The 15,004-nt window shown below is 41.0% G+C and overlaps 1 protein-coding gene across 1 annotated transcript in view; it reads right to left on the bottom strand.

Moving 5' to 3' along the window:
• The window catches only part of LOC124857913 (E3 ubiquitin-protein ligase HECW1), a 210,636-nt gene that overhangs the window by 134,163 nt on the left and 61,469 nt on the right, over positions 1-15,004 (bottom strand). The window contains exons 7-8 of the mRNA XM_047349491.1: positions 7,129-7,271; positions 6,880-6,980 (exon numbers count right to left, since the gene is read on the bottom strand). Coding sequence (XP_047205447.1) covers positions 6,880-6,980; positions 7,129-7,271 — 244 coding nt within the window. The remainder of the gene's footprint in view (positions 1-6,879; positions 6,981-7,128; positions 7,272-15,004) is intronic.

Genomic DNA, 15,004 nt, shown 5'->3' on the forward strand with positions numbered 1-15,004 from the left:
CCTGTGTATATATCTACACACACACACACACACACACACACACATACATACATAAATACATATATACACTGCTCAAAAAAATAAAGGGAACACTCAAATAACACATCCTAGATCTGAATGAATGAAAAATTTTCATTGAATACTTTGTTCTGTACAAAGTTGAAAATGCTGACAACAAAATCCCACAAAAATCATCAATGGAAATCAAATTTATTAACCAATAGAGGCCTGGATTTGGAGTCACACACAAAATTAAAGTGGAAAAACACACTAGAGGCTGATCCAACTTTGATGTAATGTCCTTAAAACAAGTCAAAATGAGGCTCTGTATTGTGTGTGGCCTCCACGTGCCTGTATGACCTCCCTACAATGCCTGGGCATGCTCCTGATGAGACGGCGGATGGTCTCCTGAGGGATTTCCTCCCAGACCTGGACTAAAGCATCTGCCAACTCCTGGACAGTCTGTGGTGCAACGTGACGTTGGTGGATGGAGCGAGACATGATGTCCCAGATGTGCTCAATCGGATTCAGGTCTGGGGAACGGGCGGGCCAGTCCATAGCTTCAATGTCTTCATCTTGCCGGAATTGCTGACACACTCCAGCCACATCAGGTCCAGCATGGTCCTGCATTAGGAGGAACACAGGGCCAACCACAACAGCATACAGTCTCACAAGGGGTCTGAGGATCTCATTTCGGTACCAAATGGCAGTCAGGCTACCTCTGGCGAGCACATGGAAGGCCGTGTGGCCGTCCAAAGAAATGCCACCCCACACCATTACTGACCCACTGCCAAACCAGTCATGCTGAAGGATGTTGCAGGCAACAGATCGCTCTCCACGGTGTCTCCAGAGTTTGTCACGTCTGTGACATGTACTCAGTGTGAACCTGCTTTCATCTGTGAAGAGCACAGGGCGCCAGTGGCGAATTTACGAATCCTGGTGTTCTCTGGCAAATGCCAAGCATCCTGCACGGTGTTGGACTGTGAGCACAACCCCCATTTGTGGACGTCGGGCCCTCATACCATCCTCATGGAGTCGGTTTCTAACCGTTTGTGCAGACACATGCACATTTGTGGCCTGCTGGAAGTCATTTTGCAGGGCTCTGGCAGTGCTCCTCCTGTTCCTCCTTGCACAAAGGCGGAGGTAGCAGTCCTGCCTGGTTGTTGCCCTCCTACGACCTCCTCCATGTCTCCTGGTGTACTGGCCTGTGTCCTGGTAGCGCCTCCAGGCTCTTGACACTACGCTGACAGACACAGCAAACCTTCTTGCCACAGCTCGCATTGATGTGCCATCCTGGATGAGCTGCACTACCTGAGCCACTTGTGTGGGTTGTAGAGTCCGTCTCATGCTACCACAAGTGTGAAAGCACCACCAACATTCAAAAGTGACCAAAACCATCAGTCAGAAAGCATAGGTACTGAGAAGTGGTCTGTGGTCCCCACCTGCAGAACCACTCCTTCATTGACTGTGTCTTGCTAATCGCCAAAGATTTCCCCCTGTTGTCTATTCCATTTGCACAACAGCATGTGAAATTGATTGTCAATCAGTGTTGCTTCCTAAGTGAACAGATTGATTTCACAGAAGTTTGATTTACTTGGAGTTATATTGTGTTGTTTAAGTGTTCCCTTTATTTTTTTGACCAGTAGAACATGACAACTGTATGCAGGCAAGTATAATATTATAGATGTGATTAATGTTTGAGGGGTATAACTAATTGTAATATTTTGTGAGCACCATCTTCTAATTTTGCATATTTCTGATTACATTTAAGTAATGTGGTCCAGCCAGCCCTTTAAACTTGATGGATGATGAACTGGACAGCGGAAAAAGGCATCACAAACATCTGCAGACCACCAGTGTGATGCTTCGCTCACCATCCAGAAAGACAAACCACAGGTGTCAGTTTCAGCATCCCATCCAAGTCTCTGACCTTGCGAGAGATTTAGCCACACCGCCAGAGACTTTCTGTTCAGAAAGACATCTGCCTTTTTGTTCTGTTGAAGAGGTGTTCCAGGAACTGGTCACTCAGGTTGATCCTGCTGTTGCCATTGTAAATACTTGTACATAGTTTTATTTTCAGCCTTTTGTGTCTTGTAATCTTGATCTGTTTGAATGTTCTTTTTTTCCCCACATTCTGTTTAAAATGCTATTTGTAATTTTCAAAATAAACTTTGTATTTACAAATTTAAATGAAGTTGATGTACTGTTAGGTCAAATGGAAATAAAATACATTGCTGACAAAAACAATTTAAGAAACTATCTGAACAAAACTTATTTATTTATTTCTTATGTAGCACCTTATTTTGGTGCCATTCTTTGGAAAACAGTCTGTCCATTCTCTGTGCCCTCCTCTCTTCTGGTTCTCTCTGGACCCTCATGTCCTCCCTGATCAGCTCCATTATCTTCTCATATCTGTCCCTCTTTCTTTTCTGACCCCTTCCTGCTGGCTCACTGTCTTCTTTCTCCATCTGGTTGTCCACTGCTCCGTTTGGCCCTGGAGTGTCCTCAGGGATGGAGGCAATTAGAACAGGAGGTGTTGTGGAAGGCCTCTGTCCCAACACCTCATCCATAAGGACAAACCAGGGCCAATAGCAGCAGTGGGCTTTTCACTGACTCCCTCTCCTGACCCTGGATACTTGCAATCCTAAAGTTAGAAGGAAGAAAAAAAGAGTTGACTAAACAGAGAAACCAATAAGACTTTTAGAAATATTTTTTATTTGTGTGTGACATGAGAAGTTCTAAACATACTTTATATTTCCTTTTCATATTGTCCCATTTTCTTGGCCTGCAAGGGGGTGACCTTCCCCTGTTGGCCCATCTTCTACAGAATTGTCCTATGAAAGTTAGAAAGATGGGAGTTTTTGAAACTGGACAGAAACTGACGGCAAATAATGTTGTTCTTGTACCTCCAAGCCACGGTTGCTGAGTTTGTAGCTCCAGTAAAAAGGTGGTCATTCTCACCCCTGAGCTTAATAAACTGGCCCGTCTGCTCCTTTGTCCCTAAACAAAAAAAAAACCCATCTTGCTTAATATCATTGTAAAAGAAGCCTTTTTTAAATTTGACATTTGTCTTAATTTGTAGAACATATTAAAATATTTCTATGCAAATGCCTAAAACAAGCTCTTTCAAACTTTTCACTTCTTTACTGAGATTTGCTTGCATTTGAAAGTGTAAAGATTACATGAAATTGTCCATTTATTCAGGTTAACTTTAATATCACCTGTAATGTCAAATCGACTTACATGAACAAATGACACAATACATTAAAATAATACTAACACAAACTGTTAGAAATCACTTGTGTTTAACATTCACTGTGATGACTGGCAGCAGGAGCTCAGTGCTGACAGTCCGGTCAGATCTCTCCGGGTCTAGTTTGCTGGCGAAGGCAAGCGGGCAGTTACTATCGGAACGGAAAACTCCGAACACGTCGGAGCACGTTTGCAATTAATTGATGTCTTGATAAATCAAGCAGATTTTTCACGTCTACACAGTTATATTCCTGTACTAAAAACATTGTAAAAGTTCATTTGTGTCACAGAAAGCGTAATTTTTCACAGTTTACTCACAGCTTTTGCCACTGTGGTCCGCCATGGCTGCCCCTGCTTGACCAATCCGCTTCGACCCACAAGGAATCATGGGAAAAGATGGACCGCGAAGGATACTCACAACGCATCCTTCAAATCGGGTAAAAGAAGAACACATTTGTCTGCAACATTTGACAGACCTTACGCGCCATGTGACGTAATCGGCCGACAAGTATGGACTTGGAAGGATCCAGCCCCTGAATTGGGACACACCCTTGGCCTGCACATGGATCCTCCTCCTTCCTGTTTATTGACCAATTGTAGAGGAGCTGGAGAGAAGAAGGCAGCCCTCCTCATTTGCATAATGAAGGAGAAATGCATACGGTAAAGGAAAATGAGAGAGGAGGAAATGTAAAAAGAAAATATATACATTTCTTGATGAAAACACATGTCTAAGGAAAAGGAAAAAGAAAATATATATATTTCTGCTTTTATTTTTTATTTTGTCAGGATTGGTCCTCCAAAGAAAAGTGCGGCATGCATTGCTTTTCAGCACCCCTAAGTAAACATTTTGTAGAAACACCTCTTGCAGTGTTTATACCTGCAGGACGTTCGGGATATTTCTCTACCAGCTTTGTATTCATCCTTGAAAAAGTGTTCCACAGATTCTGAAATTAGACCTACATTTGGACTTTGACTAGGCCATTCTAACACATGACTATGCTTTCATCTTCCATTGTAGCTCTGGCAGTATGTTTAGGTTTTTTTCCTGTTTCAGCCAAGGAAAAGCAGTCTACGTAGTGTTTTGCATGTAGGCCAAAATAAAAATCTTATTTAATCTTATTTGACCAGAAGATTTTCTTCCACATCTTTGCAGCAGCACCTACATGACTTGTGGCAAAATGCTACAAAATTGGATAAAATAGCAATAAAATAAATAGACATTTATGGTTGTCATCTGACAATATATGTTTCTACAAGGCACTGCAGTGTTTTTTTGTCTTGTTTCTACCTAAGGTGGTTTTTATGCCAAAACAACCAACATTAAAAAGGTTTGATCAGGTTAAATATTTTCATACCAATTTCTGTGTCGTTAACCAGCAACATACAGCAATGATTTCTTACAGTGTATAGACACTGTTTGTGCCTTATCAATCACTTTGTCATACTTTCGTTTTCCACTGGTTTACAAAAATGCTGCCACACAAACGATTTTTAAGTGGTGGGAGCTTCATAATGGATATCTCAGAAGAACTCACACTGACTGCAACTGAACTTTAACAGATGGACTTTACCTAGATGTAAAACACTGTTGAACTGTAGGAGTGAGGTTTGGAAAGCAGGTTCATTTTCTCCCCTTGCCCTCCCCAGTTTGTTGCTTTCTCTTTCCCTAATGTGTTGTCATGTTTAAGTGGTGTAAGGTGGAGCCATCAGTGTGCCCTTCATGCTGATGAGAAGCACCTGTTGCCTATCAAACATCAAGCTCCAGCTTCGAAGACTGGTGCATCCAGCCACACCTTGCCAGTTGGTGAGTACACTGGTCACCAGATTTAAGTAAAGTCAAGTCTAGTTCAGTTTCAAGTTTATGTCTCATCACATGAAGATTATTCTACCTCAAGGTTGCCAGCAGTCTCTGTCTCCAATTAAACAGCAAAACCATGGGAATTATTCAACTACAAGTTACTGTTCTGATTAAAATCTTTCTAAAACCTCCAGTTGCCTGCCTGCTGTAGTCCAATATATATTTATATTCAATTCAATTCAATTCAATTCAAAGATACTTTATTGATCCCCGAGGGGAAATTAGAATTCCAGTACAACCCATCCAAACATACATCATGACACAAGACAAGGGGGGGACGGGTCACCGAGGCTTTGCTGCCACTCACAGGTGCTGCCCTTGTTAGATGAGAAAAGAGGCCACATTAGGTAAGTAGAGGGAAAAAAAATCATATTTCACACTTTATCCTTAGCAGGATACAGTTTGAGATTGCAAAAAACCTCAGCACAAAGAAGCAATAAGTTTACAAAACAGCGTCATGCCGGGAACGGTGAAGGTGGTGTGAGGGGGTGCATATGTTTATCTTGAGCATGTGTATGTGTGCGAGTGAGTGTGTGCAAGTAAGTCCATGAAGCACTGTCACAGAGGCCATTGTCCTTGAAGGTACGTTGAAATGTTCATCAACCGGCCACAAAGTTCTGAGCAGGTCCACAGATGTCCTCAGGGAAGGGAGGGGGCAGAGGGAGCAGAGCGTCATGTTTACATAACTTCCAGGAGAGGTTGAAGATAGCCAGCCATCAAGGCCGTGCAGGGGAGCCAGATTCAGAAAAACAATAATTATTTGGCTTAGGCTGACTCTTGATTTTCCATCAGCCTTGAGAGTCTCGCTGGTGCTTCTCAAAGGCGAATCCAAACAGCCAAATTCCTGGTCTTTCTGCCAGATCCGAGCGAACAACTTTCTCCAACATTTATCCCATTTCACCCCTGAGTCCAGGAACCGCAACCTGCCTGCGATCCTGTGTAAGGATCACATCCAGTCTGCGATTCAGCTCACGTAACATCTCAGTCTGAGTGTTGATCGCTCTGAAGATCCCATCATACATGCCAGGCAGCCTCACAATTGCCAGAACAGCTGCTGGCATTCTCCGAATTTCTCGATATGCCAGGTAACCGCTGACTTCAAAAAGCAGAAATCCTGATATCAAACATCCAATTATATACATATCTTCCACATCCTCGACTGACATTATCGACAAACACACAATCCTCCACTTCTGCCAGGAGTCCATCGTGTATCCAGAGAAAAATGTCCCGTGCGGACAAGTTGGGCTCTTCTTCACCCTGTCTTCTCATCGAGAAAATTTTATCAATTGCATTGAGAGACCAGCTGACCAAATCCATAACTCAGAATTTGGAAGATATGCAAAAAGAGGCTCCAAAAAAAGAAGACAAGACACAGAGCTGAAGCAGGGCAGATATGGGAGGGGTGCGGGAGACAGAGAAAAAGTGTCCTCCTCCACCGAGAGCAGAAAGAAAGATATAGATATATCTATATATAAGTTATATAAGTTATCAACCCACAGATCCAATGTTTATATATTCTGCTCAGACGTTTTGGGTAAACCTGGACAGAACAATCACTTCTGCTTCACAGTGACTTGGTATTATGAAGAAGTACAATATGACATCTTCATTTCTTGATCTTCAGCTAACTACCTTCATTTATTATGTGCACATTAGGATGAAATAAAGTTCATCCATTGGTCGTTGATCTGTAGCAATCATTTCTGTTTTAATGGTAAGAGTTTTAATGTCATAAAAAGTTATGGATGGGAGGATGCTGTGTGTACCTGGGTTAACGGAGGAGGTCAGCTCAAAGCGGAACAGCAGCTGGCCGCAGACATGATCTGTTGGCAACCTGCGACCCAGGGAGTAACTCACCATGCGATCTCTGTAAACAGACAAACAGAAGAGGGTTCGAGAAGGACAAATAGAGCACATTGTGTAATAATCAGGGATCAGTCCCAGCAGCAATATTCAGATGGAAAAGCATTAAACAGAGGGAAGCTTCTTCACTGTAAGTGTGAGCTGTATGTTACCCAATGGCATGTTTTTCCAGTAGCCTCTGGACAGGAACAGACAGCTTCCCCAGGAAGCGCTTGATGATTGGCCGACTCTTGGCAAACTTGTCCTTTACTTCAACCTCCAGGACATCCGTGGGCAGAGACACGAAGTTAAACCTCTACAGGAGAAGGTGGAGACAGAGGATTGGAACAGTGAACAGTCAATGGACTGCCTCCAACATGGTCCTTCAAATCTGCTTCAGATACGATCAGCATTGTGGTGTCAGGGGGGCTGAATACAAACGAATGCCACAGTTTTCAGATTTTTATTACTGTAAAAATGTTAAAAACAATAATTTTCCTTAGGCTCACAGTTATGCACTACTTAGTTCTGCCTATCCCATAAAATTCCAATGAAATATTCCACCAGTTCAATGAGAATGCGGGTCATATCAGTGCATCAGACCTTTAAACAACTGACATTTTGTCCTTAAAGAAAAACTGAGGAAAAGTTCAGGTAAAGTTCACTGACAACAACAGAGCAGGTAGGTTACAATGTCAACAACAAGAACAATTTGTCACAATGATAATCCCAGCTCCATACTTCATCTTTCTCTCCCTCTGTCTCAGATCAGAAATATCCTACCATTGTCAAAGGCTCCAAGTGGAACGTCAACTATCCATACACTACAAACACATTTTCACTTTCCAAAAAACATTCCGAGAAAAACAGGGCACAGCTTAGAGCCTTTTGAGACATGCTTCTGAATATTTGGCATTTATATGTTTAAAGCTTAAATGAAACAAAGCACAAAGCTTTGGGCAGGTTTGTTCCAGAGATACCTTTAATCAGAACAAGGATTTTTTGAATACTCTAAGCGTGAAGCCTTCACTTCACTTATCTCTTCACATCTGCCCTTAATATCAGCCATGCAAATATGTTCATATTTACTGACTGACTGATCAGGGACAGCTAATGGGAGGCAGACTTTCTATATTATAGCTGTCAGCAAAACTAGTTCTTAACGTGGGGTCACAGTTTTCAATATTTACTGAGCTGCTCTTAAATTACACTTCTTTACAATGAAGGACAATTAAATTGAAAACTAAAGGCTGATTTTTGCTGAATTTAAAAGTGGAGCTGTTCCAAGAAATTGTCTGGTGACTGAAATTAAGCAATTTTTAGCTTGATAGAAGCTTGATCAACATGAAAAATTCAAAAGTCAAATTCATTTTCTGATAAGTGAACAAATCAGGTGCAACAGGTGGTTTCATCAACATATTTTGCGTGAGAAATTGTTACTAAGGGAAGATGATTCAAAGTTATCTATTTTGAGCATATGCAGGGTGTTTAAATTAAAGCCAGGAAAAGCACAAGAGATTGAAAAAGCTATTTAAAAGTAAACTGTATTATCTGACATGTCGAATCATTCAGACTGCCAAAGAGTGAGTCTGATTTCAGGAATTCACATGACTGCTAGATAGAAGGTCTAGGTTTTATGGTTTTCAGCGTTCAGGCTATGTGTTATGAACATGCTGGATTTAGACGTGTTGACAGTCTTTTTGAAACTTAATGTTATGGACAGAATATATTTTCTACGGAATACACATGTTGAATGTTGTTTTAGTAATGTGAACCACGCTTAACACTAATTTAAGATGCTAAACTCACTTTAAACACTGAACTGTAGTGATTATGTCTTCGTTTTAAAATAGTAAAGCCATGTTTTCCCAAACAAACACGACTTGACATCACTTCTGCTTCTAATATGAATAGTTGACTGCTTAGAGAAGAAAGAATAGAACAAATATTTTGAATACTATTATATTGTATGTTCTTATATTATAATTATTAAAAAGAAATTGCAATTAGACAAAATTGGTCTCGGGAGATCAAAGTTTTACAAAAATTATAGTTCAGAAATCAGCCACAAAGTTGTGATTGGCTGTCAAGAGTAGCTTGGCTCAAAACATTTGATAATATTCATTCACCTCACCAATAACCATTTTCACAAAACCCCTTCAAGCCCTTAAAGTCAACTACACTGCTCAAAAAAAATAAAAGAACACTTTGAAAACACATCATATCTTAAATGGAAAAAAATCATGCTGGATATCCATACTGATATGAAATGGGTAATGTGTTAGGAACAAAAAGATGCCATATCATTTATGAAAATGAAAGTTATCAACCCACAGATCCAAACCTACTGAAAAGCAGTCATACAAAATGAGGAGGGAAAAATGTCTGTGGCTTCCACGTGCAAAACCATTCCTGTTTTTGTGGTCGTCTCATTGCTGCCCCTTCAGTGAACCTGTTAATTTTATCACCACTAAAACAGCTGACAACACCCTCTACTGTTGAGCTGACCATATCATTATTCCAAAATTTTAACTGACTTGATATTATTCTCGGAATAAATTTTTTTATGTAAACATTTTTAAAAGGCTATGACTTATGACTTAAGGTATGACTTATTCAGGAAAGTGACCTTAAAAGTTCTGACGCTTTTTTTCATACTATTGAAAACCAATTTTTAATTTAGTAATTCTCATGGTACACATCACATGTTAAGTACTGTGTACACAGTTTTACTGGATAAATCAGTTTAGGAACCATAGTAATTTTTTGTATAGAGGGTAGGGCCAGTGACTCATGTGTCCTAATTTGACATCTTAATGTATGACAAGCTCGGTGGTCATTGTTCTTCAACAGATTCAATTTTATCATTACATACCGCCCAGGATCTTGTAACATCAAACCTGATTCTGTCTCGTCTGTTTTCCTCAGCAAATGTACCTTCCACCCCAGCAACCATTTTTTTTTACCTAACTGTGTCGTGGGAAGCCTCACTGGGAAAATTGAGACCCAGATACTCAATGCCCAGCAAAAATGGGCCACCCAAACTGACTGTGAGTCCCATCCTCTGTCTGCCCACAGGTCATAAACTGGGCCCATACTGCCAGATTTCCCTGGCACCGTGGGGTGAGTAGAACTCCCTTTCTCATTAAGCGCATCTTTTGGTGGCCATCTATGGATAATGACATCAAGATATGTGTTAGCCTGTTCAGCTTGTGCCAGAAAAAAAAAACAGAAACCAGCCACTATCTTGCCCTTTACAACATTTACCTGTCCTGAGTTGACCCTGGTCCTGCATAGCCCAAGATTTTGTTACTGATCTTCCACCTTCTCAGGGCCATACTGTTATTTTGAGAATAGTTGAGTGATCTTCTAAAGCTGCTCACCTTTAATCAAGTTCCTCATTGCTTTTAAAAACTGTTCAACACCTAGTTAAGTAATTTTTCGTTTATACGGCATTGCCTTGGATGTCGTGTCTGACCTGCAGTTTACCTCCTAGGTCTTAAAGGCTTTTGGGGCTACTGTGAAACTATCGTAGGGTTTTCACCCCTAGTCTAATGGCCAAACTGAGTGTGCCAATCAGGAATTTTAAGCAGCCTTGCATTGTAAAGTTGCCTCTAATCCTACCACATGGAGCAGGGAGCTTTAGTAGACAAAATATGCTCATAACACCTTGACTTTTACTGCCACAGGATATTCACCCACTATTTAGATTCCAGGAAACAGAAGTGACCATATCCTCTGTCTAACACCACCTCTAGACATATGTGGAAGTCCTCTGAAAATAACAGTTGTTTGGCTTATTGTAGAAGGTCCCCAAACATTAAACATATTATCTTGGGCCAGTCAAGTTTTTCTAAACCAAACTTCTTCATCCATAGGCTTATGGACCTTGATTTATGCATCAGTGCACAGCCATGTTGGAACAGGAAGGGCATACCTGATTAAGACACTCCACCGGAAGGATTGGAGCACTCCTTGGTGGAAAGGGCTGTTTCAAATACTCCTGACAACGCCCACAGCTCTGAAAATAGCAGAGAGGCCTTCCTGGATCCATAAAAGCCACTGTAAGCCAGTTTTGCCGTTACAGGAGCCAAACCAACCGACGGGGTAGCAGAAGGAAGTCCGGGTTCAAAGGAGTTGGAGGACCCATATGGCCCAGCGTCTCAAACCGGTGAAGAAAACAGCTGATCTGCGCCCAATTATAAAATGGCTCTCTGTAACATGTGGACAGGACTGATAAGCCTGAGCTTAATTCTGGTAGCAGGACTCTTTCTCTATCTAAAGCAGGATCCACAGGAGGTGAAACCAAACCAGAAGAGATGGACATCAGACGGGACCCATCTCAGAACACTGACGGAAGGACATAACACACACCCATTTCTGCAAAATTACTGGTATTGTTATGTGTATGACACAGCTAAAACTCAAAATAAAACTGATTGTTATGTGTGTTCTATAATGCCCGTGCATTCCCAAGGCCCCACCATATATGTCAAAGCTATGAACCTCACCGAGACAAGTTGCGTCATATCAATGGGCCTGATAGGATATACAAATAAAAAGTTATTTCTTATGCCAGACCAATCTTTCAGTAACCAGAGATTAAATTACAGTTGTGACCCAGAAAACTGCACTTGCGACAGAGAACAATGGCAACCTCTCAACATTACAGGGAAATCAGAACCATTCAAAGCATATGTAACAGACCCCGGAAACCATCGACACTGCATAAGACAAAATATTACAGGGAATCATACTCATTTTGTAGGGAATACTACGAAATGTAACTACTTCTACACTTACAGGAATAATCCCGGAAACGGCACATACTGGATAGAAGGGGTGGCATGGTTATGTGATAATAACGCTTCCACCCAGTTGGTATGGTGTATGTGCCCCAGTTTTCACATCAGATCACACTGTGGTACTTAGTAAGCAGACTATAGTTATACCACATAGGAGATCAAAAAGGGAAATAGATGTTAAACCACATGACCCCATTTGGGGAACAAATGTCCCAGATGAATTTAAACTTTGGTCTAAAGATGATAAAACATTATTATCTCTCTTACCCTGGTTAGGTGTGGGCAAATTAATGCTGCGCGTGGAAACTTTAAGTTATCGATTTGGATTGTTTCTAAATAACTCCATAATAGGAGAAGAGGGTCAAAACACAGAAATGAGCGCTATGCGAGCCATGATAATTCAGAACCGCATGGCTTTGGATATTCTAACAGCATCAACAGGGGGCGTTTGTGTTCTATTGAATAACACCTGTTGCACATATATCCCAGATAATATACACTCTGCAAACATAACGGGAGCATTAAACAACCTACGGAATCTGTAAAATGTCATGGCACATGACCACCCAGATCCTAACTCTTCTTGGTTAGATTGGATGCTCACAGGGGGATGGATAAATCTGTTTTAAGGTTCTCTTAGTTGCAGTAATAGCATGCATGGGCCTTCTGTGTCTCCTGTCAATATGTATTATCCCATGTTGCAAATGCATGGTACAAAGAATAGTAACTCAGTCAGTCACGGTGGCATATGCAACATTGAACCAGGTAGAAATGCACGAAAATGAAGGGGACGATTATGATGACATGTTGTAAATAAATCACATCAAAAGCCTGAGTGTACTCATACATTGTATTTCATAAAATGACCTTACAGCAGAAAATTGAAAGAAGTTGTTGCTTAAGTGAAATGAGAAAAAGTACAATGATGACATAAACAGGGCAGATTTTTTAATTCTTTTATTTTTATGATTTCAAGTATTATTCTTATATTTTTATGATTTCAAGTATTATTCTTTTATTTTTATGATTTCAAGTATTATTTTTTTATTTTTATGTTTTCAAGTATTAATCAACATTTAACTTTTAATGGTTGCCGAGGGCGGCGGGACCGTATGAGTATTTCCCACAAAATATAATCTGTTTACCGTCCGTGGGTTTTCGCTCATACAGAGTATTTTTTCTTACTCGTTTTTATATTAAATGTTTTTACTTGTGATAAAAGGAGGGACTGTTGGATGGGTGCAAAAACTTGTTATCACTCATGTAAAAACTTTGTGTTGCAAGGCACCTGCACTATGCCTTCCTCCCTGTGAGTGTGAGATCATTGTTATCTCTGTGTGAACCAGCCTCCTTTCTTTCTCACACACACACACCCTGTCTGAGCTGTCTGTTGAACTGTGCATATAAATAAAGAAATAGGGTGTCAAAAACTTTGTAGTTTCACTGCAAAGTGGGCTACCCTTGCTGCAAGTAACTATGACTGTATCGTTCTTACCTCTGAGTTGACTAAATAATACCTAACATTTAATAACAGATCAAAATCATTGCCAAGTTTGTACAGACAAACAAGGAATTTGACTCCAGTACACTTTGCTCTCAGTGAGGATTTTTGTTTTTGTATATACAGGGGTTGGACAATGAAACTGAAACACCTGTCATTTTAGTGTGGGAGGTTTCATGGATAAATTGGACCAGCCTGGTAGCCAGTCTTCATTGATTGCACATTGCACCAGTAAGAGCAGAGTGTGAAGGTTCAATTAGCAGGGTAAAAGCAAAGTTTTGCTCAAAATATTGAAATGCACACAACATTATGGGTGACATACCAGAGTTCAAAAGAGGACAAATTGCTGGTGCACGTCTTGCTGGCGCATCTGTGACCAAGACAGCAAGTCTTTGTGATGTATCAAGAGCCACGGTATCCAGGGTAATGTCAGCATAACACCAAGAAGGACGAACCACATTCAACAGGATTAACTGTGGACGCAAGAGGAAGCTGTCTGAAAGGGATGTTCGGGTGCTAACCTGGATTGTATCCGAAAAACATAAAACCACGGCTGCCCAAATCACGGCAGAATTAAATGTGCACCTCAACTCTCCGGTTTCCACCAGGACTGTCGGTTGGGAGCACCACAAGGTCAATATACACGGCCAGGCTGCTATAGCCAAACCTTTGGTCACTCATGCCAATGCCAAACGTCGATTTCAATGGTGCAAGGAGTGCAAATCTTGGGCTGTGGACAATGTGAAACATGTATTGTTCTCTGATGAGTCCACCTTTACTGTTTTCCCCACATCCGGGAGAGTTACGGTGTGGAGAAGCCCCAAAGAAGCATACCACCCAGACTGTTGCATGCCCAGAGTGAAGCATGGGGGTGGATCAGTGATGGTTTGGGCTGCCATATCATGGCATTCCCTTACCCCAATACTTGTGCTAGATGGGAGCGTCACTGCCAAGTACTGCCGAACCATTCTTTAGGACCATGTGCATCCAATGGTTCAAACATTGTATCCTGAAGGCGGTTCTGTGTATCAGGATGACGACTGGTGAAAGATTGGTTTGATGAACATGAAAGTGAAGTTGAACATCTCCCATGGCCTGCACAGTCACCAGATCTAAATATTATTGAGCCACTTTGGGGTGTTTTGGAGGAGCGAGTCAGAAATGTTTTCCTCCACCAGTATCACGTAGTGACCTGGCCACTATCCTGCAAGAAGAATGGCTTAAAATCCCTCTGACCACTGTGCAGGACTTGTATATGTCATTCCCAAGACGAATTGACGCTGTATTGGCTGCAAAAGGAGGCCCTACACCATACTAATAAATTATTGTGGTCTAAAACCAGGTGTTTCAGTTTCATTGTCCAACCCCTGTATATAACAGTGGAAATAAAGAACATCTTTTTAAATGTACATATACAGTACAGACCAAAAGTTTGGACACACCTTCTCATTCAAAGAGTTGTCTTTATTTTCATGACTATGAATATTGAAGCTTCACACTGAAGGCACCAAAACTATGAATTCACATACAGGTCCTTCTCAATATATTAGCATATTGTGAGAAAGTTCATTATTTTCCATAATGTCATGATGAAAATTTAACATTCATATATTTTAGATTCATTGCACACTAACTGAAATATTTCAGGTCTTTCATTGTCTTAATACAGATGATTGTGGCATACAGCTCATGAAAACCCAAAATTCCTATCTCACAAAATTAGCATATTTCATCCGACCAATA

This window comes from Girardinichthys multiradiatus, chromosome 21 (genome assembly GCF_021462225.1).
Source record: "Girardinichthys multiradiatus isolate DD_20200921_A chromosome 21, DD_fGirMul_XY1, whole genome shotgun sequence".
Lineage (NCBI taxonomy): Eukaryota > Metazoa > Chordata > Actinopteri > Cyprinodontiformes > Goodeidae > Girardinichthys > Girardinichthys multiradiatus.